Here is a 26691-nt window from a genome sequence, read left to right as displayed (position 1 = left end):
TTTGGACATCTTGGTTTAAGGAATGTTAAGGTCACAGAGATGGTGCAGAAGGATTTATTAAAATGACACGAGAGCTGAGAGATTTTTTTTACAAGGACAGACTAGAGAAATTCATGAGAAGGGACAATGAGATGGATAGAGGCAGAGTAGGGTGGGGGGGGAGGTCAATTATGAGGAGCTTTTAATAAAGTAAATCAAGAAAATCTATTCCTGATGGAAGGTCATCAACCTGAAAGGTTGGGCTGGATTTTCCTACTAAATCCAAGGGGCTTCAGAGTCCCCACATTGGGATCAAATGGGGTTCTCAAGCCCATGGAAAAAGCCAGCCCAGCCTTTCAGGTTGATGACCTGGCTGGGATTCAGACTGGAGGAGCTATTTTTCCGGAGAAGCCCTCCTAATTGTCCACCTCTGCACTCACCAACCTTCCAATTCTGCTGGTCCAATCAGACAGCAGGTAACCCTGGAGCCTTGGCAGCCCCACTGGGAGCAATAGGTGCTGCTAAGGAAGGTGGAAGACCTCGAGAGTGACTTATAAGGAAGGCACCCTCAAAGACATAAATTTAAGCTATAAGGGGCCAGCTGTGAGGCCCCTCAGAGCAGAAGGGAAACTCCTCCAGTGGTAGTGTTTGGGACCTGGATGTAGCCTTTGCTGCTGGTAGGCTTCTCTATGTGGGATGGAAACTGGCTCAGATGGCCCTCTGGGGGTGACCTCCCTAAGTGGCAGGGTATGGATGGGGGAATTGTTCTGCTGCCAGCAACTCTTTTGAGTACAAGCATGTTTCCATCTGTTCCTATTCAGATGAAGTTACATTGTTTCATAGTTTGCCATTGTGAGATTTGAACTCTTGATACTCTTTTTGAGTAAACCTGTTTCCATCTGTTTCAGATGAAGTTACATTGTTTCATAGTTTTGCCATTGTGAGATTTGAACTCTTGATCTTGGGGTTACAAACCCAGTACCATAACCACTTGGCCATTTAGGCCTAAGATGTAACTCTTTCGAGTACAAACCCATTTCCATCTGTTTCAGATGAAGTTACATTGTTTCATAGTTTGCCATTGTGAGATTTGAACTCTTGATCTTGGGGTTACAAACCCAGTACCATAACCACTTGGCTATTTAGGCCAAGCCTCATGCTAGCCCTCTAGATCACCTCTAATTAGATCCTTAATTATTTAAATTGGCTGCTTGCCTCCATTCAGCTGGCAACTGATCAACATCCAGGCTTGCCTCTGGGAATCCTCCCCAGCTACGGGCATGCATTGGGCTCCCTGATGTTTTCCTGAGGCCACCCCCCCACCCCCAAGTCTGCCACCGTGGGGCTGGGAAAATTATGTCCATTAACTCTATTCCTCTCTCCACAGATGCTGCCAGACCTGCTGAGTATTTCCAGCATTTTCTGTTTTAATATCACAGGCTTGAGTTGACTGAGGGAGCAAAGTTAGCCAGGGCACTGGGAGAATACCCAGCTCTTCTTACACTGACATGAAATATTTAAACTCTTGAACAAGCAAACAGACCTCAATTTAGCATTAAAAGGATGGCACCTCTGACAATGCAGCATTTGCTCACTACTGCACAGAAGTGTCAATGTGGATTATTGAATCTGAATTATAAACTGAAGCCTGAGTGTGGTACTCAAACTCTTAGCCTTCATCGACATTGCTGTCTACAATGGGTTAATTATCCCACTAAATGGTAAACTCAGCCAGTGAAGACAGGCAACTCAATCAAAGCTTTGGTTCAAATTTACAACTCCCAGATGTGATGCCCAGTGATTAAGTGTGAGAATATTCTCTGCCCTGGATCTGTGTATCCAAACCAGTTATCAAACTACACGATTCAGAGGTGGAGTCATTACATATTGGGCATGGACATTGAGACCAATGGATTTGAAGGTTTCGCCATCGATAGGGTGGGATTGTTAATCTTGAAGGCCAAGATCACTTGTACTGAAAGACCTTCTCAATCTGATCCATTCCTGTGATCCTGCAAACAGTACGATTTTTTTGTTATTTCTCTAGTCCCTGTTACTCACGGTGTATTGAGCAGATGCGCAAAATTGGAAATTGTTGGAACATACTGATTAAAGTAGAGCAGCAATGAGCTTTTTATTGAAAATCCTTCTTGATGTAGTTTACTCCCCTCCAACAATCAGCCTGTACAAGGCCATTGCAGAGTGGAGTCCTTTCGTGAGGGTGTTCAATTCTCTGGGCAACTGCAGAGTTGTGTTTCTTCAATTTTTATCAAAGGAAGTTAAGGTCAGAAAGGAGGATAGCACAACACTTCAGAGCAAACCCTCTGCATGGTAACTGGTTCAACGAAGCAATAACAAGAAGGGGCTGATCTGAAGTCACTGACAGATTTTTGCATCGCATCGAGTGGCACTCAGGGGTTATGTTCAATTCCAGAGCAGTATTTTTTCTGAAAGAGTTATCTACGAACCAAAGCTTGTGAATTTCATTAGTGGATGAGAATTCTGGAAAGGCTGAAGAGTGTTCAGCACTTCAACTCATTGGGAGAATGTGGTTTGCTTTCTTATACTGGTGACCAATTGGTCAGTATCGATGTTAGTCACCTTGGAAACCAATTTTCTTCACATCTTCCCTGAAGTCGCTGACTCTCACTGGTTTTAGGACCCACTTTTCCTGAGGGCACTGGCTTTTACTGGGGTATGGGTCTCTTCCTCTCCTGAATGTGGTGATTCTAAATAGGGTTCAAGTCCCTATCTCTCCTGAATGGAAAGGGGTTAAGGCCATTAGAATTCTATAATTTGGGGGTGAATGAAAAATGAGTTTGCACCATTGGAATTCTATACAATGGAAAAGAATTGGAAGAGCTTTGGTTCACTGGGATTCTGTACAATGAGACTGAATAGGAAAGGGTTTGCAGCACTGGGATTCCAAACAGGCCACTTAATGTGCACACTGCTATAACATATCTGCAAAGAGCAACTGCCAACTGTTGTAAAGTAAGAGGCAGATGTAGGTCTTGATCAGTGCAACATTCAGGAAGTCTATCTCCTTAATCTTCAAGTATCTGAGAAAGTCATCAATTTGTTGCAGAACCAACTTTAGGCTGAACTTCCTGTCATTGCAGCAAATGCCGGATGTTTTCATTCTCTTTATCTTAATAAGGTCAATGATTGGCATCTGTGGACATCACAAATCTTTTTGAAGATCCCCTTTGTTGTACAGTTAGTGTCCAGTGATGGTCGACATCAAAACACAACTAACAATCAACTGAAGATTCAATTTGATGCAATGAATTTTGGGAAGGCAGTTGCTGTTCTGCAACAACTGGCAATGGCGGGGGTTGGGGTGCAATGGGACATGTGATCCCAGAGGGTTTGTGGGAGAGGAAGGGGGTGGCTGAAATATAGGTAGTGGGACTAGAATGGGATTGACAGAAGGCTATGGAGAGGTCATGGCAGTGGAACTAGACGGTTGGAAGGGAGTTGCCCTGGGAGTTCTCAACGTTGACTCTGGACCCCATGAAGTCTCATGGCATCAGTTCAAACACGGGCAAGGAAACTTCCTGTTGATTACCACCTACCGAACCCCCTCAAATGGTGAACCAATGCTCCTTCATGTTGAACACTACTTGGAGGATGCACTGAGGGTGGATAGGGCACAGAATGTTCTCTGGGTGGGGGTCTTCAATGTCCATCACAAAGAGAGGCTCAGTAGCACCACTGCTGACCGAGCTGGCCGACTCCTAAATGACAGAGTTGCTAGACTGGGTCTGCAGCAGGTGGTGATAGAACTAAACAAGAAGGAAAAACTTCCTTGATCTCGCCCTCAACAAACTACCTGTCACAGCTGCATCTGTCCATGACAATACTGGCAGGAGTTACCACCACATAATCCATGTGGAGACAATGTTCCGCCTTCACCTTGAGGATATCCTCCTTTGTGTTGTGTGGCACTGTAGTAAATGGGATAGATTTTGAACAGATCTAGCAACTCAAAACTGTGCATCTGTGAGGCGTTGTGGACAATTAGTAGCAGCAGAGTTGTAATCAACCACAATCTGTAACCTCATGGCCCGGCATATCCCCCACTCTACTATTACCATCAAGCCGGGGGGAACAACCCTGGTTCAATGAGGAGTGCAGGAGGGAATACCAGGAGCAGCACCAGTCATAACTAAAAATGAGGTGTCAACCTGGTGAAGCTATAACACAGGACTACTTATGTGCCAAACACTAAAAGCAGCACCATTCACAACTCGTCAGATACTGGTGCAGGCCATGCCCATATACAGCAAGACCTGGGCAACATTCAAGCTTGGGCTAATAAGTGGCAAGTAACATTTGTGCCACACAAATGCCAGGCAATGACCATCCCAACAAGAGAGAATCTAAACATCTTTCCTTGACATTCAATGACATTACCATCAATGAATTCCCCACTATCAACATCCTGGGGATTACAATTGACTGGAAACTGAACTGGATCAGCCATATAAATACAGTGGCTACAAGAGCAGGTCAGACACTGGGAATTCTGCAGTGCGTAACCCACCTCCTGACTCCCAAAGCCAGCTTACCATTTAAAAGGCACAAATCAGGAGTGTGGTGAAATACTCTCCACTTGCCTGGATGAGTGCAGCTCTGACAACACTCTAGAAGCTTGACATCATCCAGGACATAGCCGCCCACTTTAATGGCATCCTATCCACCACCTTCAACATCCACTCCCTCCATCACTGACGCACAGTGGCAGCAGTGTGTACCATATAAAAGATGCGCTGCCGAAATTCACGACTCCTTCAAAAACGCTTTCCAAAACTCTCTCCATAGCTCTGTATTAAACCATCTAGAAGGACAAGGGCAGCAGATGCATGGGAACACCACCACCTGCAAGTTCCCCTCTAAGCCACACACCATCCTGACTTGGAAATATGTCACCATTCCTTCACTGTCACTGGGTTAAAATCCTGGAATTCCCTCCCTAACAGCACTGTGGTTGTATCTATGCCACTGGGACTGCAGGGGTTCAGGAAGGCAGCTCACCACCACCTTCTCAAGGACAATTAGGGATGGGCAATAAAAATGTTGGCCTAGCCAGTGATGCTTACATCCTGTGAAATAATTTTTTTTTAAATTAGCATGGGATTAATACAGGGCGATGGAGAGAGTGTAGCTGTGGGGTCAGTGTGGGATTTATACAAGGCAATGGGAGAGCAGGGGAGTGGGAATAGTATGGGATTGATTCAGATTTATGAAAATAGCATGACAGTGGGAATAGTCTATTGATACAGCCCTATGGGTAGAGAGCATGACAATGGGAATAATATGAGATTCACAAGAACAAAACACAAGAACACAAGAATTAGGAGCAGGAGTAGGCCATTTGTCCCCTCAAGCCTGCTTCACTATTCGATAAGGCCATCGTTGATCTGATCATGGCCTCACTTCACTTTCCTATTTGTCCCCCAATAAGCATTGACTCCCTGGTTGATCAAAAATCTAACTCAGCCTTGAATATATTCAATGACCCAGCTTCCATTGCTCTCTGGGGAAGAGAATTCCACTGGCTAATGACCTTCTGAAAGAAGAAATTTCTCCATGTCTAAGTCTTCAATGGGAGAGCCCCTAATTTTTAAGCTGTGTCCCCTAGTTCTAGATTCCCCGACAAGGGAAAACATCCTCTCAGCATCCACCCTGTCCCCTCAGGATCTTATATGTTTCAATAAGATCACTTCTCATTTTTCTAAACTCCTATGGGTATAGGCACAACCTGCTCAATCTTTCCTCATAAGATAACTCCTTCATTGTAGGAATCAGTGACATGAACGTTCACTGAACCGCTTCTTCTAATGCAATTCTATCCTTTCTTAAGTAAGGAGACCAAAACTGTACACAGTACTCCAGAAGTGATCTAAGCCCCTGTACAGCTGTAGCAACTCTTCCCTTTTATATTTGATTCCCCTTGTAATAAACACCAACATTCCATTTGCCTTCCTAATCACTCGCTACACCAAAATACCAGCTTCTTGTGATTCATGCACCAGAACACCCAGATCCCACTGTATTGTAATGTCTCTCCATTCAAATAATATGCTGCTTTTCTATTCTTCCTGCCAAAGTGGACAAGTTCACATTTTCCCACATATACCCCATCTGCTAAATTTTTGCCCACTCGCTTGACCTATCTAAGTCCCTCTGTAGACTCTTTATATCCTCTTGACAACTTACATTCCTTTGTATCTTTGTGCCATCGGAAAATTTAGCTACTATATATTTGGTCCCTTCATCTAACTCATTGATCTAGATTGTAAATAGCAGGTACCCCAGCACTGATCCCTGTGGCACTTCATGAGTTATAGCTTGCCAGCCCGAAAAGTACCCATTATCCCTACTCTCTGCTTCCTGTTAGCTAACCAATCCTCTGTCCATGCTAATATGTTACCCCCAACACCATAAGCTCTTATTTTGTGTGCAAGTCCAGGGAACTTGTCCACCTTTAGTTCTAATCGTTTTTCCAGTACCTTCTCCCTTATGATTGTGATTGTTTGAAGTTCCTCCCTCCCTTTTACCTCTTGATTTTCAAATATTCTTGGTATGATTTTTGTGTCTTCTACAGCGAAGACAGACACAAAAAACCTGTTCAATGCTTCTGCCATTTCCTTGTTTTCCATATTAATTCCCATTCTCATTCTGAGAGACCAGCACACATTTTAGTTACTCTTTTCCTTTTTAAATACTTGCAGAAACTCTTACTACCTGTTTTATATTTCTAGCTATCCTTTTTTCATACTCTAATTTCTCAGTCATTCTTTACCGATTTTTAAAATTCTGTCCAATCCTCTGACCTACCACTAATCTTCGCAGTATTGAATGCTTTTACTTTCAATTTGAAACTACCCTTAACTTCTTTAATTAACCACAATGGTATGTCCTTTCTTTCTCAATGGAATATATATTTCCTGAGAGTTATGGAATATCTCCTTAAATATCTACCACTTTTTCCCAACTGCCCTAACTTTTAACCTATTTTGCAAGTTCACTTTATTAACTCGGTCCTCATTCTTGTAATTGCCTTTTTTTAGTTTAAGAAACTAGTCTCAGGCCTGCACTTCTTACCCTCAAGCTGAATATGAAATTCTTTCATGTTATGATCACTGTCACCTAGAGGCTCCTTCACTATGAAATAATCAATTATTCCTGTCTCATTGCACGTTAGCAGGTCTAAAATAGCCTGCTCCCTTGTTGGCTAATACACACTGCTCTAAGAAATTGTCCTGAATAAACTCCATGAACTCATCATCCAGGCTATTTTTGTCAATCTGTTTCCTCCAATCTATATGAAGATTAAAATCACCCTTGATTATTGAAGTAACCTTCTTACACTCCCCAATTATTTCTTCCTGTATACTCTATCCTGCAGTGTAGCTACTGTTAGGGGGCCTATTCCCACAAGTGACTTCTGGTTTTTGCTACTTCTTATCTCTACCCAAACTGATTCTACATCTTGATCTTCTACGGTCATTTCTCATGACTGTAGTCACGCTGTCCTTAATTAACAGAGCTACCCCACCACCTTTACCTTTTCCCAGCTTCCCAGCTTGAATATTTAGGTTCTAGCTGTGGTCACCTTGCAACCCCATCTCTGAAATGGCTTTCAGGTCATACATATTTGTTTATTTCATACAGGGCCATGGGGAGAGAGTGAGACAGTAGGATTAGTATGAACATAGAAACATAGGGTGGAATTTGACGGCCTTGTCGCGGCAGAGGTGGTGTCGTAAAATGCAGCGTGTCATTCAAAACTCCGTTGACTTCGCCAGGACCGTAAAACCCCACCAGCGTAAAATTCTGTCCATAGGTCTTAGGAGCAGGAGAAGGCCATTGAGCCCTACGAGCCTGCTCCGTCATTCAATAAGATCATGGCTGATCTGGTTGTGGTCTCAATTCCACTTTCCTGTTTTCCCCCCATAAGCCTTGACTCCCTTGTCTATCAAAAATCTGTCTAACTCTGCCTTGAATTAATTCAATGATCCAGCCCCCACTGCTTTCTGGGAAGAGAATGCCACATACTGACTACCCTTGCAGGGAAAAAAATTCTCCTCATCGTTGTTATCAATGGTAGACCTCTTATCCTTAAACTGTGTCCCCTGCAGTGGAGGATTTTGTTACCCCTTGCTTTTACCTTGTGCTCAGCTTTGTTCTTCGGCCACTACACCACCACCGCCTCCCTCCCACCCCCGCCCCAAACCTCCCCCATCTTGAAAGGCGAAGCCAAGAAAATACACAAGTTGATCAGTGCTTTTTCACTTGTAAAAAATGTCTATATAAATAATTGCCTTATTGAAATCTAAGCTTACCTCTTGTCTGAATGATGGTGAGGGTAAATGTTGTGACGCAAGGTGAGCAAACATAGAAACATAGAAACTAGGAGCAGGAATAGACCATTCGGCCCTTTGAGCCTGCTCCGCCAGTCATTATGATCATGGCTGATCATCCAACTCAACAGCCTGCTCTCGCTTTCTCCATAGAAACATAGAATGGAACATGGAACTTGCTGGTGAGAAAAGCCAAAAACCAAGGACAGATTATACATAGGGAGAGAGAGGGAGAGAGATTGTCTGCAGGTAGGAGAGGGAAGCTGACTCGATACCCACTCAATCTATTGGTATAATTTTGTTCAGAGATGGGGACAGCATATTGGAGCCCTGCTCTGGTGCCAACAGTTTACTGAGGCAAAACAGCACTGTCAGCACATCTGTTACCCTGGAGACCAGGGAAACATTGCACTTCACTGAGATCTCATCAGTCACTGGAAAGTCTCATAACAGTGGCACTCAGTGGAAGAGCATGAGATGCTGTTGTGGATTTAGGCCGGACCGTGTTACAATCATGTAAATTAAAATCAATTAAAACTTGGCTTTACATTTCAATCTCTGACCAAACTGGGCGAGGTTTTATCGAAACTCCTCTCCTCCATCAAAGCTTGCTGATTATTAAGAGAGAATGGGATGTGTGGAATGAGGTTCTGGGACTGCCCAGCATCTTCCTTCCAACATCTGACCATGGTCCGTTTTCCAATCCAGCTTCTGGTGTCTCTCTGTGCTGGACAGGGTGTCTGGAGTAAGAGTCAAGGAATGATTCTGAAGACTATGAAACCAGCTGATAGGATGTAGCCCAGAGTAGTGCCAGGCGAATCTGTCTCCATTTATTTCTTGTCATTGAGTCTAACTTGGCATTATTGAGTTAAGAAGCTAACTATAAGCATGTGTGTGGACTACAATTCCTCCTGTCCCAGCATGGTGGGCTGGTACTTTTAAAACCACCTCATAGCCATACCAAAATTTTAAGACTTGTAGTTATATAGTGCCTTTCACGACCACCAGAAATCCCAAAGCTGTATAGCCAATGAAGTACTTTTGAAGTGGGAATGTGGGAAACACCACAGCCAGTTTGCACCCAGTAAGCTCTTTCAAACAATGTGATAATGACCAGAACCTGTCTTAGAGTCATAGAAATCAACAGCACAGAAAAGGGCCCTTCGGCCCATCGAGTCTGCACCGGTCAAACAGATACCTAACTATTCTAATCCCATTTTCCAGCACTAGGCCCATAGTCTTGTGTGCCATGGCATCGCAAGTGCACATCCAAATACTTCTTAAATGTTATGAGGGTTTCTGCCTCTACCACCCTTTCAGGCAGTGAGTTCCAGATTCCCACCACCCTATGGGTGAAAAAATTCTTCCTCACATCCCCTCTAAACCTCCTGCCCCTTACCTTAAATCTATGGCCCCCAGTTATTGATCCCCCCACCAAAGGGAAGAGCTCCTTCCTGTCTACCCCATCTATACCCCCCATAATTTTATACACCTCAATCATGTCCCCCCTCAATCTCCTCTGCTCCAGGGAAAATAACCCCAGTCTAACCAATCTCTCCTCATAACTAAAACTCTCCAGCCCAGGCAACATCCTGGTAAATCTCCTCTGCACTTTCTCTAGAGCAATCACATCCTTCCTATAATACAGATTCCAGTACTGCACACAATATTCTAGCTGTGGCCGAACCAGTGTTTTATACAGTTCCAGCATAACCTCCCTGCTCTTATATTCTATGCCTCGGCTAATAAAGGCAAGTATCCCATATGCCTTCTTAACCACCTTATCTACTTGTCCCGCTACCTTAAGGGACCGGTGGACATGCACATCAAGGTCCCTCTGATCCTTGGTATTTCCCAGGGTCCTACCATTCATTGTGTATTCCCCCATGCCTTGTTTGTCCTGCCCCAGTGCATCACCTCACACTTATCTGGATTAAATTACAATAGCCACTGATCAACCGATCTGACCAGCCCGTTTATATCCTCATGTAATCTAAGGCTATCCTCCTCACTATTTACCACCCCACCAATTTCTGTGTCATCCGCGAACTTACTGATCAACCCTCCTACATTCAAGTCTAAATCGTTTATATATACTACAAACAGCAAGGGACCCAACACCGATCCTTGTGGAACCCCACTGGACACAGGCATCCAGTCACAAAAACACCCCTCGACCATCACCCTCTGCTTCCTGCCACTCAACCAATTCTGGATCCAATTTGCCAAATTTCCTTGGATCCCATGGGCTCTTACGTTCATTAGCAATCTCCAATGCAGGACCTTATCAAAAGCCTTGCTGAAGTCCAAGTAGAATATGTCAAATGCATTGCCCTCATCTACACACCTGGTCACCTCTTCGAAAAATTCAATCAAATTGGTCAGACATGACCTCCCCTTAACAAAACAATGCTGACTGTCCTTGATTAAGCCCTGCCTCTCCAAGTGTAGATTAATTCTGTCCCTCAGAATTGCTTCAAATAGTTTCCCCATCACTGAGGTTAGACCGACTGGCCTGTAGTTCCCTGGTTTATCCCTTCTTCCCTTCTTGAATAACGGTACCACATTGGCTGTCCTCCAGTCCTCTGGCATCTCTCCTGTGGCCAGAGAGGTATTGAAAATTATTGCCAGCGCCCCTGCTATCTCCTCCCTTGCCTCACTCAACAGCCTGGGATACATTTCATCCGGGCCTGGAGATTTATCTACTTTTAAGCCTGCCAGGCTATATAGAACCTCCTCCCTTTCTATGCTGCTTTCTTCATTTATATAACAGGGTGGAGGATAATCAGACCAAAACTATAGGCTGAAACTAGTTTCCATTTTAGTGCCCTAAATTTGCCCTGCTTTTTATACATAGAAGTTACAAAATGATGAAAAACGGGCCATTTGCATTTGGGCCAACCGGTTTGGGATGATGTTTACCCTCCACACAAGCAAATAGTTCTAATCACATTTTTCCCAACATGTTCCCAGATCCCTTGAATCCTTCATCTTTCATCCATCCAGTTTCATCTAAAATGTGGGCACTTTCTGCCCAAACATTAACCCTGAATATGAATTCCAGTCTCATGACTCTGAAGAAGCTTCTCCTGCCCTCTGTTCTAAATACTCTCTAATGTATCATGTATCTATGACTCCTATTCCTTGATTCTCAACCACTCAAAACAGCCTGCTTCTATCTATCCTTAACTATCATATCATAATTGCTAAAATTATTATATTGCTCCTTAACCTGCATTACAAAAACAGGAACAATTTTTCAAGGTTTTCTTTTCATTTGTGTCTCCACATATTGGGCAACATCCTGGTAAATCAGCATTAACTCCCTCTGTACCCTAGGAATATCATTACTGATTTTTTTAACAGAAATTCATTACCTCACACTTACTTACACTGAATTCCATCTGCCACTTATTAGGCCAAACCCCATTTTGTCAATATTCTTTACAGCTTCCTTTGGCCTCCTTTTACATTTCCATTAGAAATCCCTATGCCTACGTAATTAAACCTCCCAGCGCTGTTCTGGAAAGTTCCCATTTATGACAACCACATTCTCTGTTTCAAGGTAATTTTTAAACTGTGTTCCATTTTGCATCCTACTTGAATCTCTTTTTTATCCCTAGGATGTAAAGGTAAAAAGGAATGTTAACGATATCCGGCATCTAGTTATCGAGGAAACGGAACTGGAACCAGACTCTAATAAGTCTTGTGTGATGTTGATTGAGGGATAAATATTGGCCAGGACACCAAGGGTAACTCACCTGCTATTCTTCAAAATAACCTCATGGGATCTTTTATATCCATAGGCGGCATCTCTGACAGGCCAGCGCTTCCCTGGAGTGACTGCCTGGACAGGAGTGGGACTTGAACTCACAACTGTCTGACCCAGAGGCCAGACTGCTAGCACTGGAGCTGACACCTTTAACCTGTGGCCCTGGCTATTCATTCAAACAACCAGAGTGAGTGAGTGAGCTCCCTACTTGCATTGGTGATCATGGGCTTAGGGGAGCGAACAGATTTCATTATTGCAAGGTAAAGCAAGTTAGCTCACCGTGTGCCCCTAGCTGTCTGCTCTAGGCTTGTTAGCAAGTGGCATGCCTTGTATCAGAGAGAGAGAGTGTATGTGGGAGGAAAGGGATTTATCAAAAAAAAGGGGGAAATATAATAGCTGCAGCAACCTAGTTGGAAACGGAGCCATTTCTAGCTATCTATTAATATAATTTCTGAACATTTCAATCTCCTTTCGAACTTACTTTTCTAAGCATTGCTTTCCTGGTGGAATAGCGGAGTCTTATTATTTACTTTGTGAAGATTTGACAGAGACTGAGACAGGCCCGCTTTGTGAAATGATCATTTGTCAGTAAAGTGAGTGCATCTGGAAGGTGTTTTCATCGGGTATGTTTTTGTAGCTGATCAGAGGCAGAGATGTCGTTGAGACCACCCCGGGTGGTCAGAGATGTTACTGAGACCACCCCGGGTGGTCAGAGATGTTACTGAGACCACCCCGGGTGGTCAGAGATGTTGCTGAGACCACCCCGGGTGGTCAGAGATGTTACTGAGACCACCCTGGGTGGTCAGAGATGTTACTGAGACCACCCTGGGTGCCTGTCATTCCCGTCACACAGGGACTCTGTCCCAAAAGTAACTCATTTACTCAGCACTTCCCGTTTTAACTCTGCAAATGCAGCATCAGTTTGCACACCTAGTTCGAATGTTTTGAAACCCATTTATTTTGGGGCCTTCTTGTTGTTTGGGAGCCCTGTGCCATGGCACAGTGTGTACCATTGTAAACCCACCCCTGGAGTCCTAGTTCGAGCCTCTCCCACAGGTGGCAACATCCTCCCAGTTTCTACCCTATCAAATCCCCTCAGGATCTTCCATGTTTCAATAAGATCACCCCTCACTCTTCTAAAGTCCAATAAGTTTGGGCCCAACCTGTTCGATCTTTCTTCACAGGATAAGCCTTTCATCCCAGGAACGAGGTTGACACAGGGAGAGCAGGGTAGTGGGATTAGTATGTATTTGATATAGGGCTATGGAGAATGTGGCAATGGGAATAGTAAGAGATTGATTACAGAGCTATGGAGAGAGTACAGTGCAATGGAGTAGTTTGAGGTTGCTACAGGGCTATGAGGAAGTTGGGGTGGTTGGGTGGAGGCTGCGTCATTTAGGAATTAGCAAAATTACAAGGGAAATTTTCCCACTCAGCTGCATCCAACCTGTGCTGCACCTGTCCTACCAGTGTTTGATGGGGTCAGTATAAAGGGGCTTCACTCTGTTCAGTACTATATATTGAACGTATGCTGTCTGAAGCCTGTCCGCCATCTACAAGGCACATGTCAGAAAAGCACAGCTCCAGCAATACTCGAGAAGCTCAACACCATCCAGGACAAAACAGCCCCTTGATTGGCACCCTTTCCACCACCTTCAGCATTCACTCCCTCCACTGAAATAAAAATAAAATGCTGCGGAAGCTGGAAATCTGAAATAAAAACAGAAAATGCTGGAAGAACTCAGCAGGTCTGGCAGCATCTGTGGAGAGAGAAACAGAGTTAATGTTTTGAGTCTGTTTGACTCTAGTTCAGATCTTCAGAGCTCTGAACATGCGGACTCGAAAGGTTAACTCAGTTTCTTTTTCGCAGGTGCTGCCAGACCTGCTGAGTTTTTCCAGCATGTTCTTTGTTTATTTCACTCCCTCCACCACTGGCGCACAGTGTGTACCACCTATAAGATGCACTGCAGCAACTCACCAAGGCTCCTTCGGCAACACCTTCCAAACCCGCGACCTGTACCATCTAGGAGGGCAAGCGCAGCAGAAGTACAGGAACACCACCGCCTGCAGGTTCACCTCCCAGCCATACACCATCCTGACCTAGAAATATATCACCGTTCCTTCACTGTTGCTGGGTCAAAAAGCTGGAACTCCCTTCCTAACAGCACAGTGGGTGTACCTACACCAGACAGAGTGCAGCAGTTCAGAAAGGTGTCTCCCCACCACCTTCTCAAGGGCAATTAGGGAAGGACAAAAAACTGCTGGTCTTGGCTCACATCTCACGGAAGAATTAAAAAAGGCCCTAGGAGAGCTGATGAGACAGATTAGAGGGAGTTTTACTTTAACAATCCTTTTTTTAGAGTAACCTGCAGCCTTTCTCTCTACTTTCTCCTCACTCCATACATTGCAAACTGTTCTCTAACCAGCAACACTCACTGCATGTCAAAAAATAATTAGTAGTGCAGCATGATGCAATAGAACAGCAACAGGCAATGGTTGCAGTACCTGCATGACATCTGGTGGTGGAACCGAATAGTGCAGGCAGCTGAAGCTGCACATCATGGGCTGAATTATCCCCCCCCCACCAGTTGGGAGGGAAGTTGACGGGCGGGCACAATGCCATTTTATGTGGGTGGGCCAGTTAAGGACCGCCCAGTGTAACATCTGCAGGGAAGCGCTAGGCGTTCCCTGTGTGGGCGGGGGAGGGGTGAATTCCTAAAATCGAGAGCACGCTCTTTCGCGCATGCACATGAAAGAGCGTACTCATCTCCCTGAGGGTAAGTGCTGCCTCAGGGAGGTTGGCTCTAAATGTGACAAAGCTCAAAATAGAAAAATAAAATTTCCCTAACATCCCCTCGTGACAATGTCACATGAGTTGGGACATGTTCATAATTTCCAAAAAAACTTTATTAAAATTTTAAAAACCCTACATGAAACTTCATCCCACCCGTGGATGAGGTCTCGTGCTTTTTCTAGTTTGCGCCGGAGCTCCTGGCCTGCCCGCCAGCCTTAAGGTTGGATGGGCAGGTCCACTAATTACTTTAATCGACCCTGTCAATGGCCTCAATTGGCCATTGACAGGTTGGTGGGCGCACAGTTGATTTTGCTGCACCCCCACCTTCCTGAAAATTGAAATGGGGCGCGGTGATGTCGGGGGTTCCGCCCAACGTCACCGTGCATCATTTTATGCATCCATGAGTGGGCCTTGCCCCCACCCCGCTCGCCAACGGTAAAATCCAGCCCCATATTTAACCAGGGACCAGCCAGACAACTTGTCAACCTTTCAGATTTTTCCCCATTCAGGTTCAGATTTCTGTTTTGAACTGAGATTCTCAGGTGAAAGGCTGAGCCATATGGGCAGGAGACGAAGAGAATAAGTCATTTCCACAGTGCAAGACACCACCATAGTTGGGGAAAGTAGGCAAGAAGTTGAGGTAAATTGAAAATTGTTGGTCAGAGGAAAGGAGGAGGAGAGAAATAAAGTGGGTCAAGTGGAACAAGTGTCACTATGGAAACATTTAAGTGGTCATCATGTTATAGGATTTAGGTGAGCTTTGGAAAAGTACAAGAAACAGCCTGGAGTAAAATAAATTAATTGGGAGATAGCCAACTTTAATGGGGTGAGAATGGATCTGGCCCAGGTAAATTGAAATCAAAGAATGGCAGGCAAAACTATAATGGAACAATGTACTGCCTTTAAAGAGAAGTTAATTCGGGTGCAGTTGAAGTACATTCCAAACAAGGGGGTGTGGGGAAGATAAGGCAACTAAACTGAGTAATGAAACTGGGCAATGAAAGAGAAAGAGAGTAAGATGAAGCAGATAAAGGCTGCGTATGATAGATGTCAGGTTGCTAATATAAGTGAGAACCAGGCTGAATATAGAAAGTTCAGAAGGAAACAAAAAAATTGGAGAGGCAAAGACAGATAATGAGAAGAGATTGGGAGCCAACTTATAAAGGGAATCCAAAAGTCTTCAATAGGTTAAAGAATAGTAAAAGGATGGTAAAAGGAATGGGGCCAATTAGGCTTCTAACTGGGGATTTACGCATGGAGGCAGAGACTATGGCTGAGGTACTAAATGAATACTTTGCATCTGTCTTTACCAAGGAAGCAGACGCTGACAAAGTCATAGTGAAAGAGGAAGTAGTTGACATATTGGATGGGCTTAAAATTGATAAAGTGGTGGTTGAAAGGCTAACTGTACTTAAAGCACGCTGTCCATACTTAAAGTATGTTAGCACTCAACTCTACTTCATCACCTCTCCCAATTCCTCCATTCTCACTAAATTATCAGACATCCAGTACTCAATGAGCAGAAATTAAATCATGGGGAGACTGAAGCCATTTTTTTTGATCCTCAATTCAAACTCCATTCCCTAGCCACTGGTTCCAACCCCCTTCTTGGCAACAGTCTGATATTAAACCAGTTTGTTCACAAACATGATGTCACATGTCCAACTTTGTCCCTGTCACACCTCATCTGCTGCTGAAACCCTCACGCATTCATTATCTCTAGACTCGACTATTCCAAAGCACTCCGGGCTACTCTCCCACATTCTACCCTCAGTAAACTTAAGGTCATAAAAACTCTGCTGCCCGTGCCTTAACTCACAGCTAGTTCCTTTCACCTATCAAGCCTGTGTTCACAGGCTTACATTGGCTCCAGGTTAAGCAACATCTTGATTTTAAAACCCTCATTCTTGTTTTCAAATCTCTCCATGACCTCACCCCTCTCTAATCTCCTGCAGCCCCACAACTCTTCGAGACAACTGTCTTCCTCTAATTCTGGCCTTTTGAGCATTTCTGATTTGAATTATTCCACCATTAGTTTTCAAAAAAGGATGTAAAGATAGGCCCAGCAACTTCAGGGCAGTGGGTTTAATCTCAGTGATGGGAAATCTTTTAGAAACAATAATCTTAGGCAAAATTAACAATCACTTGGATAAATGTGGATTAATTAAGGAAAGCCAGCATAGATTTGTTTAAGTCAAATTGTATTGAACTAACTTGATTGACACTTCCCTTCCCTTCCTTGACCTCTCTGTTTCAATTTCTGGTGATAGAATGTCCACCAATATCCATTACAAGCCTACCGACTCCCACAGCTACCTCGACTACAGCTCCTCACAGCCCGCTTCCTGTAAGGACTCCATCCCATTCTCTCAGTTCCTTCGCCTCCGTTGCATCTGTTCTGATGATGCCACTTTAAAAAAACAGTTCCTCTGACATGTCTTCCTTCTTCCTTAACCGAGGTTTTCCACCCACGGTGGTTGACAGGGCCCTCAACCGTGTCCGGCCCATCTCCCGCGCATCCGCCCTCAGACCTTCCTCTCCCTCCCAGAAACATGATAGGGTCCCCCTTGTCCTCACTTATCACACCACCAGCCTCTGAATTCAAAGGATCATCCTCCACCATTTCCGCCAACTCCAGCATAATGCCACCACCAAACACATCTTCCCTTCACCCCATCTAGCAGCATTCCGCAGGGATCGTTCCCTCCGGAACACCCTGGTCCACTCCTCCATCACCCCCTACATCTCAACCCCCTCCCATGGCACCTTCCCATGCAACCGCAGAAGTTGCAACACCTGCCCCTTTACTTCCCCTCTCCTCACTGTCCAAGGGCCCAAACACTCCTTTCAAGTGAAGCAGCATTTCACTTGCATTTCCCTCAATTTAGTCTACTGCATTCGTTGCTCCCAATGCAGTTTCCTCTACATTGGAGAGACCAAACGCAGACTGGGTGACCATTTTGCAGAACACTTTCAGTCTGTCCGCAAGCATTACCCAGACCTCCCTGTCCCTTGCCATTTTAACACTCCACCCTGCTCTCATGCCCACATGTCCATCCTTGGCTTGCTGCATTGTTCCAGTGAAGCTCAACCCAAACTGGAGGAACAGAACCTCATCTTCTGATTAGGCACTTTACAGCCTTCCGGACTGAATATTGAGTTCAACAATTTTAGATCATGAACTCTCTCCTCCATCCCCACCCTCTTTCCGATTTCTCCACCCCCCCCACCCTTTTTTTTCCAATAATTTATATAGATTTTCCCATCTATTTCCATTATTTTTAAATGTGTTTCCATCCATTGTTTTATCTCTACCTTTTAGCCTTTTTTGATTCCTTCACCCAACCCCACCCCCACTAGGGCTATCTGTACCTTGCTTGTCCTGCTTTCTACCCTTAATTAGCACATTCCTTAGATAATATCACCACCTTCAACACCTCTTTGTCCTTTTGTCTGTAAAATCTTTTGGTTATCTCCACCTATCACTGGCCATTTATCCAGCTCTACTTGTCCCACTGCCGCCCCCCCCATCCTTAAACCAGCTTAAATTTCACCTCTCTTCTATTTTTACTTAGTTCTGTTGAAGGGTCATTCGGACTTGAAACATTAACTATGTTCCTCTCCGCAGATGCTGCCAGACCTGCTGGCTTTTTCCAGGTATTTTTGCTTTTGTTTTTAACTTGATTAAGTTTTTTGATGAGGTAATAGAGACGGTTGATGGCAATAATAGTGTGGTGTACATAGACTTCCAAAAGGTGTTTGATAAAGTGCCATACAAAAGGCCTGTAAGCAGAGTTAAAGCTCATGAAATAAAAGGGGCAGTGACAACATGGAAATGAAGTTGGCTGAGTGACAGGAAATTGTTGAATGGTGAAGAATTGTTTTTCAGACTAGGGAAAGCTATATAGCGGGATTCCCCAGGGTTTGGTATGAGGACCGCTGCATTTCTTAATCTATATTAACGATCTAGACTTGGGGTGCAGAGCACAACATCAAAATTTGCAGATGATGCAAAACTTGGAATTATTGTGAACTGTGGACAGTATAACAGGCTGGTGGAATGGATGAACATGTGGCAAATGAAATTTAATGCAGAGAAGTGTGAAGTGATACATTTTGGTAGGAAGAATGAGGAGAGGCAATATAAAACAATATAAAACAAAGGATGCGGATCTAAACAGTGTGCAGGAATAGAGAGACCGGGGTATATGTACACAAATTGTTGAAAAAGAGGTTAATAAGGCACACAGGGACCTGGGCTTTTTAGATCGAGGCATAGAATATAAAAGCAAGGAAGGAATGATAAAATTTATTTTTATTCGTTCACAGGATGTGGGCTTCACTGGCTGGGCCAGAATTTATTGCCCATCCCTAGTTGTCCTTGAGGAGGTGGTGGTGAGCCGCCTTCTTGAATCACTGCAGTCCATGTGGTGTAGGTACATCCACATGCTGTTAGGAAGGATGTTCCAGGATTTTGACCCAGTGACAGTGAAAGAACGGCGATATATTTCCAAGTCAGGATGGTGAGTGACTTGGAGGAGAACTTCCAGGTGGTGGTGTTCCCATCTATCTGCTGCCCTTGTCCTTCTGGATGGTAGTGGTCATGGGTTTGGAAGGTGCTGTCTAAGGAGCCCTGCATCTTGTAAATGGTACACACTGCTGCCAATGTACATTGGCGGTGGAGGGAGTGAATATTTATGGAAGATTTGCCAATCATGCAGGCTGCTTTGTCCTGGACAGTGTCAAGCCTCTTGAGTGTTGTTGGAGCTGCACTCATCCAGGCAAGTGGGGAGTATTCCATCACACTCCTGACTTGTGCCTTGTAGATGGTGGACAGGCTTTGGGGAGTCAGAAGGAGTTACTCGCCACAGGATTCCTAGCCTATTATTCACTCTTGTAGCCACAGTATTTATATGGCTAGTCTGGTTCATTTTCTGGTCAATGGTAACCCCCAGGATGTTTATAGTGGGGGATTCAGCAATGCTAATGCCATTGAGCATCAGGGGGCAATGGTTAGGTTCTCCCTTGTTGGAGATGGTCATTGCCTGACACTTGCTGGCACAAGTGTTACTTGCCACTTGTCAGCCAAAGCCTGGATATTGTCCAGGTCTTGCAGCATTTGGATATGGACTGCTTCAGTGTCTGAGGAATCACAAATGGTGCTGAACATTGTGCAATCATCAGCGAACATTACCACTTCTGACCTTATGATGGAAGGAAGATCACTGCTGAAGCAGCTGAAGATGTTTGGACCTAGGACACTACCCTGAGGAACTCCCATGGTAATGTTCTGGAGCTAAGATGGTTGACCACCAACAACCACAACCTTCTTCCTTTGTGCTAGGTATGACTCCAATCAGTGGAGAGTTTTCCCCCTAATTCCAAGTGACTCCAGTTTTGCCAGGGTTCCTGATGCCACACTCAGTCAAATGCTGCCTTGATGTCAAGGGTAGTCACTCTCAACTCTCAGCCTCAACTGGAATATTGTGTCTAATTCTGGGTACCACACTTTCGGAAGGATGTGAAAATTTCAGAGAAACTGCAAAAGAGATTTCCGAGAAGTTTTCCAGGAGTGAGGAACTTAGGTGGATAGACTGGAAAATCTGAGGTTGTTCTTCTTAGAGAAAAGAAGGTTGAGAGGTGATTTCATAGAGGTGTTCAAAACTGTGAGGGATATGGACTGGGGAGACAGGGAGAAACTGTTCCCATTGCAGGGGGATTAATTAAGAATCAAAGGACACCAATATAATGGCATAAGAATCAATGGTGATATGAGGAAAAGCTTTTTTGTGCAGTGAGTGGCTAGGATCTGCAAGGCACTACCTGAATGTGGTGGAGGCAGATTCAATCATTGCTTTCAAAAGTGAATTATCTGGAGAAAAAATTGCAGAGCTAAGTGGAAAAGGTAGGGTAAAGGGAGTACCTGAGTTGCTTTTGCAGAGAGCTGGCATGGACACAATTGGCTGTTACAACCATAGTATGATTTTATTTGACCCCATGCTTGGTTTTTAAAAGGTAGCAGGGTGTAGGAGGCAGGTAAGGACTGAGGGGGGAGCAGTTCCAGAGTTTTGATGAATGTTGATTTGGAGGTGGGACAGTGCAGGAACAATGAACAAGTGATGTTCCCATCATAATGGGATCAGTAAAAGGGAGGGAAAAGAGTGAGAAAGAGATCCGCCGTGAGAGAGGATCACCAACGGAGAACAACCTGTTTCTATATCCTGCTCACTCTCTGCTGAAGTTAGTACTTACTGGTCATTTTCGTGCCCAAGGCTCAGTCAGCTTGGGTTTGGCAAAGGAGTTCCCATGCTCCTTCTAGGTGGGAGAAGTCCCGTTAGGACAGTAAAATGACTATCAAGACACTGTCTCGTTCCAGCCCCAACAAGATAACATCCCACCATGAGACGAGAGAGTGTCTCACAGAACGCCTTCCAATGAAGAGTACTAAAACATGGGGAAGAAATGGGACCTTGTATTGTCTGTTTCATAGACATAAATCAAGTGTAACAAGTACAAATGTTGGGGACCAAAGTCCCTTGCCCAAAGTACACCTGAAAGGTACCCAACCCAATATCTGGTTGGGCCATCTTTCATTAGTTACTGGTTTATAACTTGTTTTAGGCACCCCTCAGTAAGAGGGCCTAAATTCAAGCCTGAAGGTATTTCCAACCCTGTGTTGCTCTGCACTATAGTTATGCAAGTGTCACTAACCTCCCTCCCCATATCACTCTACACTGTAATTACATTCCTATGTTGCCTGCTATTTTAATTTCCACGTCCCTGCCTTAGAGTTGAGGCATTTGCTCTGTGCTGCACGAATCCCCAATATTCAAACTCCCATTAAACATCTGATGGATTATTACCGTGAAATTTCCTCCGTGATCCACAAACAGTGGTTTGAAGAATGGGGCTGGATTGGGAGTCATCACCCACAGTTTCTTCCGCAGTCTGTAAAATAAGATGATTCAGTGAGAGAAAGAAAAAGAGGGAGTCAGAACCTGCATTTATATTTCAGTTTATTGCATCCAAAGACTGCGCACAATTAACTCCTTTTAAAGTACAGACATGTAGCCATTTTTGTACTCTACTGAAAATTGCATTATGCATTTTGCCCACATGAGGCTATATACACATATGTACCAGCAGAAGGGGCCTAAGAGAAATAAAGAAGGATCCACTGTTCTAACAGCATGTGCAGATCTGATTCTGAATGCTCCTTACTGAATATCTTACTGTTTCTGTGCACATCAGATCACCAATGGATTGCTGGAGGAGTGATTTCCGTCTTGGGTTACCCACTGAGAGCCCTTCAAATGGGGCAGAGATCCCAGGACAGAAGATTGTCTGGGGCTGGGTGAGTCAGTAGAAGAGCTGATAGCCCCAGAAATGTTCTACTTTTCACTGTGTCCAGACAAAACTTTCTAGTCTATGGGGTCCCGGCACCAACCCCTGTGCCAGCTTTGTATGTCATCCCTCCACTGAGGCTGCAGGATACCAAGAGTGAGGTGGGAACTGTGGAAAAACAGAATATTTAAAAATTGTTGGCTGATCTAAAACACAGAAAGAAGGAAAATATTAAAGCCATACCGCATACAAGAAGTGGAAGAAACACAGAAAAAGGAAATAACTTTTAAAGGGGAAGTAAATGAAATGGAAAATAAATAATGGAGTTTAAACCTGTAGTGGATGGACACTTCACATAGTTTAAATTAGACACAGTGGGAGGAGTTTCTGTCCTATCTTACAAAATAAAGTGGCTTAAGCGTATTATGCTACCGACTTCATCTATCAAGTTACAGGTTCTAGGTGAGAATACACTGAAAGTCATAGACCAACACATGGTAAAATTGAAGTATAAAGATAGAGAAATCATTGGACCTCTGTATATCATCCAGAATCAAGAATCTTCTTTACTAAGCAGGAAGGCATGCTTAAAATTGAAGCTAATCTATAAAGTTGATCAAGTTGCTGATGAGCATTACAGCAATACATTCAGGAATGAATTTCCAAGATTATTTATAGGCTTGGAAATTCTGAAGACTGAGTACCATATTACCCTGCAAACTGATGCTAAACCAATTTGCCTTTTTACACCAAGGAAATTCCTTTACCCACTCTTGGACAAAGTCAAGGGTGGAATTGAGAACATGCTGTATCAAGGGGTTATCTCACCAGTAACCATGCCAACAAAATAGGTCATGTTCCAAGGCTAAGTGGCTCAATTAGAATCTGTGTGGATTTAATCAGTGGAATGTGAAGTCCACAGTCAATGAGAGTCTTGCCAAACTAGCCAAACGTACTCTATTCACCAAGTTGGATGCAAACAGTGGATTTTGGCAGTTGCCTCTGGACAAAGAATCCACTTTTATAGCACCATTCGGTCATTATTGCTTTAATAGAATTGTGCTCCGCTCCTGAAATTTTCCAGAGAACAATGTCTCAAACCCTAAAAGGCATGGAAGGAGTAAGTTGCAATTTGTACAACATGGCTCCATGAGAGAAAAGCATGACCGTAGAATTGGAGTAGTCCTGAAAGTCTTACAGAATGCAGGCCTAACATTGAATGAAAAATGTGAGTTCGCCAAACCTATGATTAAATTCCTAGGTCACATTGTATAAGCCTCTGGAATAACAGTTGACATACAAAAATCAAAGGTGATCAGAGAATTTTCACAACCCAAGAACATTACTGAACTTCAGAGATTTCTCAGGATGGTCAACCAAGGGGCAAGCTCCTACCAAATCTGGCAGAAGTCAGTGAGTCTTTGAGACAGCTGTTGAGACAGGGTCAACAGTGTTTCTGGAAAGCGGGCCAACAAAATGCTCTGAAATTTTAGCACATGAGCTAACAACCATTATAGCAGCAGATGCATCATCTACAGGTTTGGGTGCAGTATTATATCAAGTACAGAGAAACGGTAAATGTAGACCAGTTTACTTCACTTCAAGGATTCACAGACACAGGGAAAAGATATGCTACAATTGAGAAGGAAGCATCGGCAGCAACAAGGGCGTGCAAGAAACTCTCGGATTACGTGATAGGATTGCAGATCAAAATTGAAAAGACTTTAAGCCACTCATCACTCTTTTAAACATGAAAGTGATTGCGAAGATGCTGCCTAGAATCCAAGATTCTGATTAAGTTTAATGAGATATGACTCCATAACAGAGTACATTCAAAGGAAGTACCAGGCAACAACAGACACGCTATTGAGGATACCTACTGAATGAACCAATCTAGAGGATATGCATTTTATTGAGGAGGGGGCTACTGCAAAGAAGTTGCAAAGATAAAACAGGCACAGCAGCAAGATGACGAATGTGTCCAGACAAGAAAATAATGTCTGGAAGGGAAGACTATACTCCTAACAATCCAGTACTACAGCAGTACTTCGTACAGAGAAAGCACCTCACAATCATTGATGATCTCCTAGCTTTTAATGGCAGAATAGTCACTCTGAGAACACTTCGGCTTTATTTCTTTAAAGACTTCACCAAGGTCACTTAGGGAAAGCAAAATGTCAAGCGAGAGCCCAGCAATCAGTCTGGTGGCCAGGCATGACTCGTTCTATAGAAGAAATGATTTCCAATTGTCTTATGTGTGCAGTGTACAGCTAAGAGCAAAAAGAACCACTATCAACTTCTACTTTTCCATCAAGACTTTGGGAGTGCCTTGGAATAGATTTTTATTTTATTTTAAAGGCAAGATATTCCTTATTGTCATTGATTACTAGTCAAGGTGGATTGAAGTGAACAGATTGCACAGCATCACGGTGGAAGCAGTCATTCAATCACAGAAGAGAATTTGTGCAATCACATGGCATTCTGGACATTGAGGTGTCAGACAATGGTCTGCAATTTGCAAATGAATTATTCCAAAATTTTGCAAAAGGTTCTATATTCATTCACGTAACCAGCTGACTCACCTCTATATTCTCGGACAAATGGAGAAGCCGAAAGAGGTGTGCAAACCAAAGACTTAATGAAGAAGAATGAAGAACTTAATTTAGCTCTTGAGTTACAGAACCTTCACTACAAAATGGTTTTTCACCATCAGGGTTGTTGATAGGAAGGAGTTGGAGAACACAGCTTCCAGCTCTGCAACAGAAACTAAAACCCAACATTACCTTGAATGACCATTAGAAGGTAAAACAGTGTGAGGAAGAACAGAGAAACAAGACAAAGCTCTACAGTCACCCAGGAGGAGGACCCTTAGGCTGACAAAAGGGAGAGTGCAGAATGTCCTCGACCTCAGAAAGAGATTAGAACAAAGTCAGGAAGATTGGTCAAGAAACCTCGGAGACTAATCCTGTGAGGTCTGAGACTTTATGGTGATATGTAAGAGGATGTATATAATTGGGATAAAGACTTGGGGGGAGATGTAGAGGGTTAGCATCAGAAGCAAATGATGCTGTTGTAATGATGATGTAACACCACATGATTGCATAACAGAAATCTGGAGAGAACAGAAGCTTCAGCCTCATGCAATATTCTTAATATGTATAGAGTTGGTGTAAATAAAGAGTAATGGTTTTAACAAACTATAGTCTTGGACAGCTGACTTTGGGAGAACAAATAAGACCCAAAGAACTCCATCTAGACTCCGAACACATGACTAAACAGATACCTTTCAATGGTTAGGGATCTGTAAGCCTGTGATCCCTGTGCACCACACATTTAATTTGGAAGGTACCATTTAATTCCAGTCAGAGATATGCAAATATGACATAATGACTTTTTAACAAACTCAAGTGCCTTCCTGCTGCTTCCATGTGACATACAGCCTCCCTGCTGCCTGCATATTTCAGCCTAGAGTTCCTGGGGCTGGGTCTCCAAAATGCAGCCTCCCACGCAATTTTACAGCCCTCCCACCCCAGTCCCCACTCCAACGGCCTGCATTTAATTCCATCGCCTATGCATTCTCCACCAATTCACTGTGTGAAGATATGGCTCCTATCCTCTCTCCTCACCCTTCTAATTATTTTACTCCTTGTCATTGCCTCCCTAAACAGGGGAAATTGTCTTTCCCTACTCACCTTATGAAAACCCATCACTGAAAGTCTTTACACAGGGAGTTGTGATTGAAGCACGTCAACATTTGAGGACAGTCTGGACTGGGATAAAGGGATATGGGAACAAGGTGGACATGTGGGATTAGGATACGGCTCTTGTGGAGGATTGGTTGGGTTGTTTCTATATAGCCATTCTGTATAATTGCAATGAATTATAATTCGAGGATAGCAGCCAATTCAAAGTGAATTTCTGTAGGATCCAAGAGGATTGAACAGATGTGACTTCCGCTTTTAGGAAGACCACTGGCTGGTTTGAGGTTGATGCCACAGCTGCATGTTTTTATTTTTAGGTTCAGTTTGCCCTGCTTGCGTTTTTATATTTTTAGTTAAGCTGACAAGCAGCTTCCTGAGGAAATGTGATTGAGTAAAAATGAGAGGAGGCAGCGAGGGACAACAGCCAAGCCAAACTAGCAGAATGTCTATTTGATAGAAGTGGCTATGCAGCTTCTAGATGTTTTTCCACACTGCACAATACATCCCACAGCCTCCCCTAGACTCTCTGATTTTAGAACATTAATTACACTAAAAACCGATTTCATTATGCAATAGCTGATGTGGAATTAAGTCCTGCACATCAGCACACAAAGGACCTGATCCCCAGTCTATGTGGGGTTAGTTCTTCTCAACTGCAATGTAAGTATGTGTTTTAATCTTCTTCCAAATAAAAGGTGTGGTGACGGGTACCCGCATGGGCCCCAGTTA

The 26691-nt window shown here is 43.8% G+C and overlaps 1 protein-coding gene across 5 annotated transcripts in view; it reads right to left on the bottom strand.

Annotated features, from left to right (window-relative positions):
• Positions 1-26691, bottom strand: part of LOC121287884 (interleukin-21 receptor-like) — a 115435-nt gene that overhangs the window by 18720 nt on the left and 70024 nt on the right. For all 5 annotated transcript variants that reach the window (XM_041205890.1, XM_041205893.1, XM_041205889.1 and 2 more), the window contains one exon: positions 21781-21865. In XM_041205890.1, coding sequence (XP_041061824.1) covers positions 21781-21865 — 85 coding nt within the window. The remainder of the gene's footprint in view (positions 1-21780; positions 21866-26691) is intronic.

This window comes from Carcharodon carcharias, chromosome 15, assembly GCF_017639515.1.
Source record: "Carcharodon carcharias isolate sCarCar2 chromosome 15, sCarCar2.pri, whole genome shotgun sequence".
NCBI classification, from domain to species: domain Eukaryota; kingdom Metazoa; phylum Chordata; class Chondrichthyes; order Lamniformes; family Lamnidae; genus Carcharodon; species Carcharodon carcharias.
This window is presented reverse-complemented; position numbering and strand designations above follow the sequence as displayed.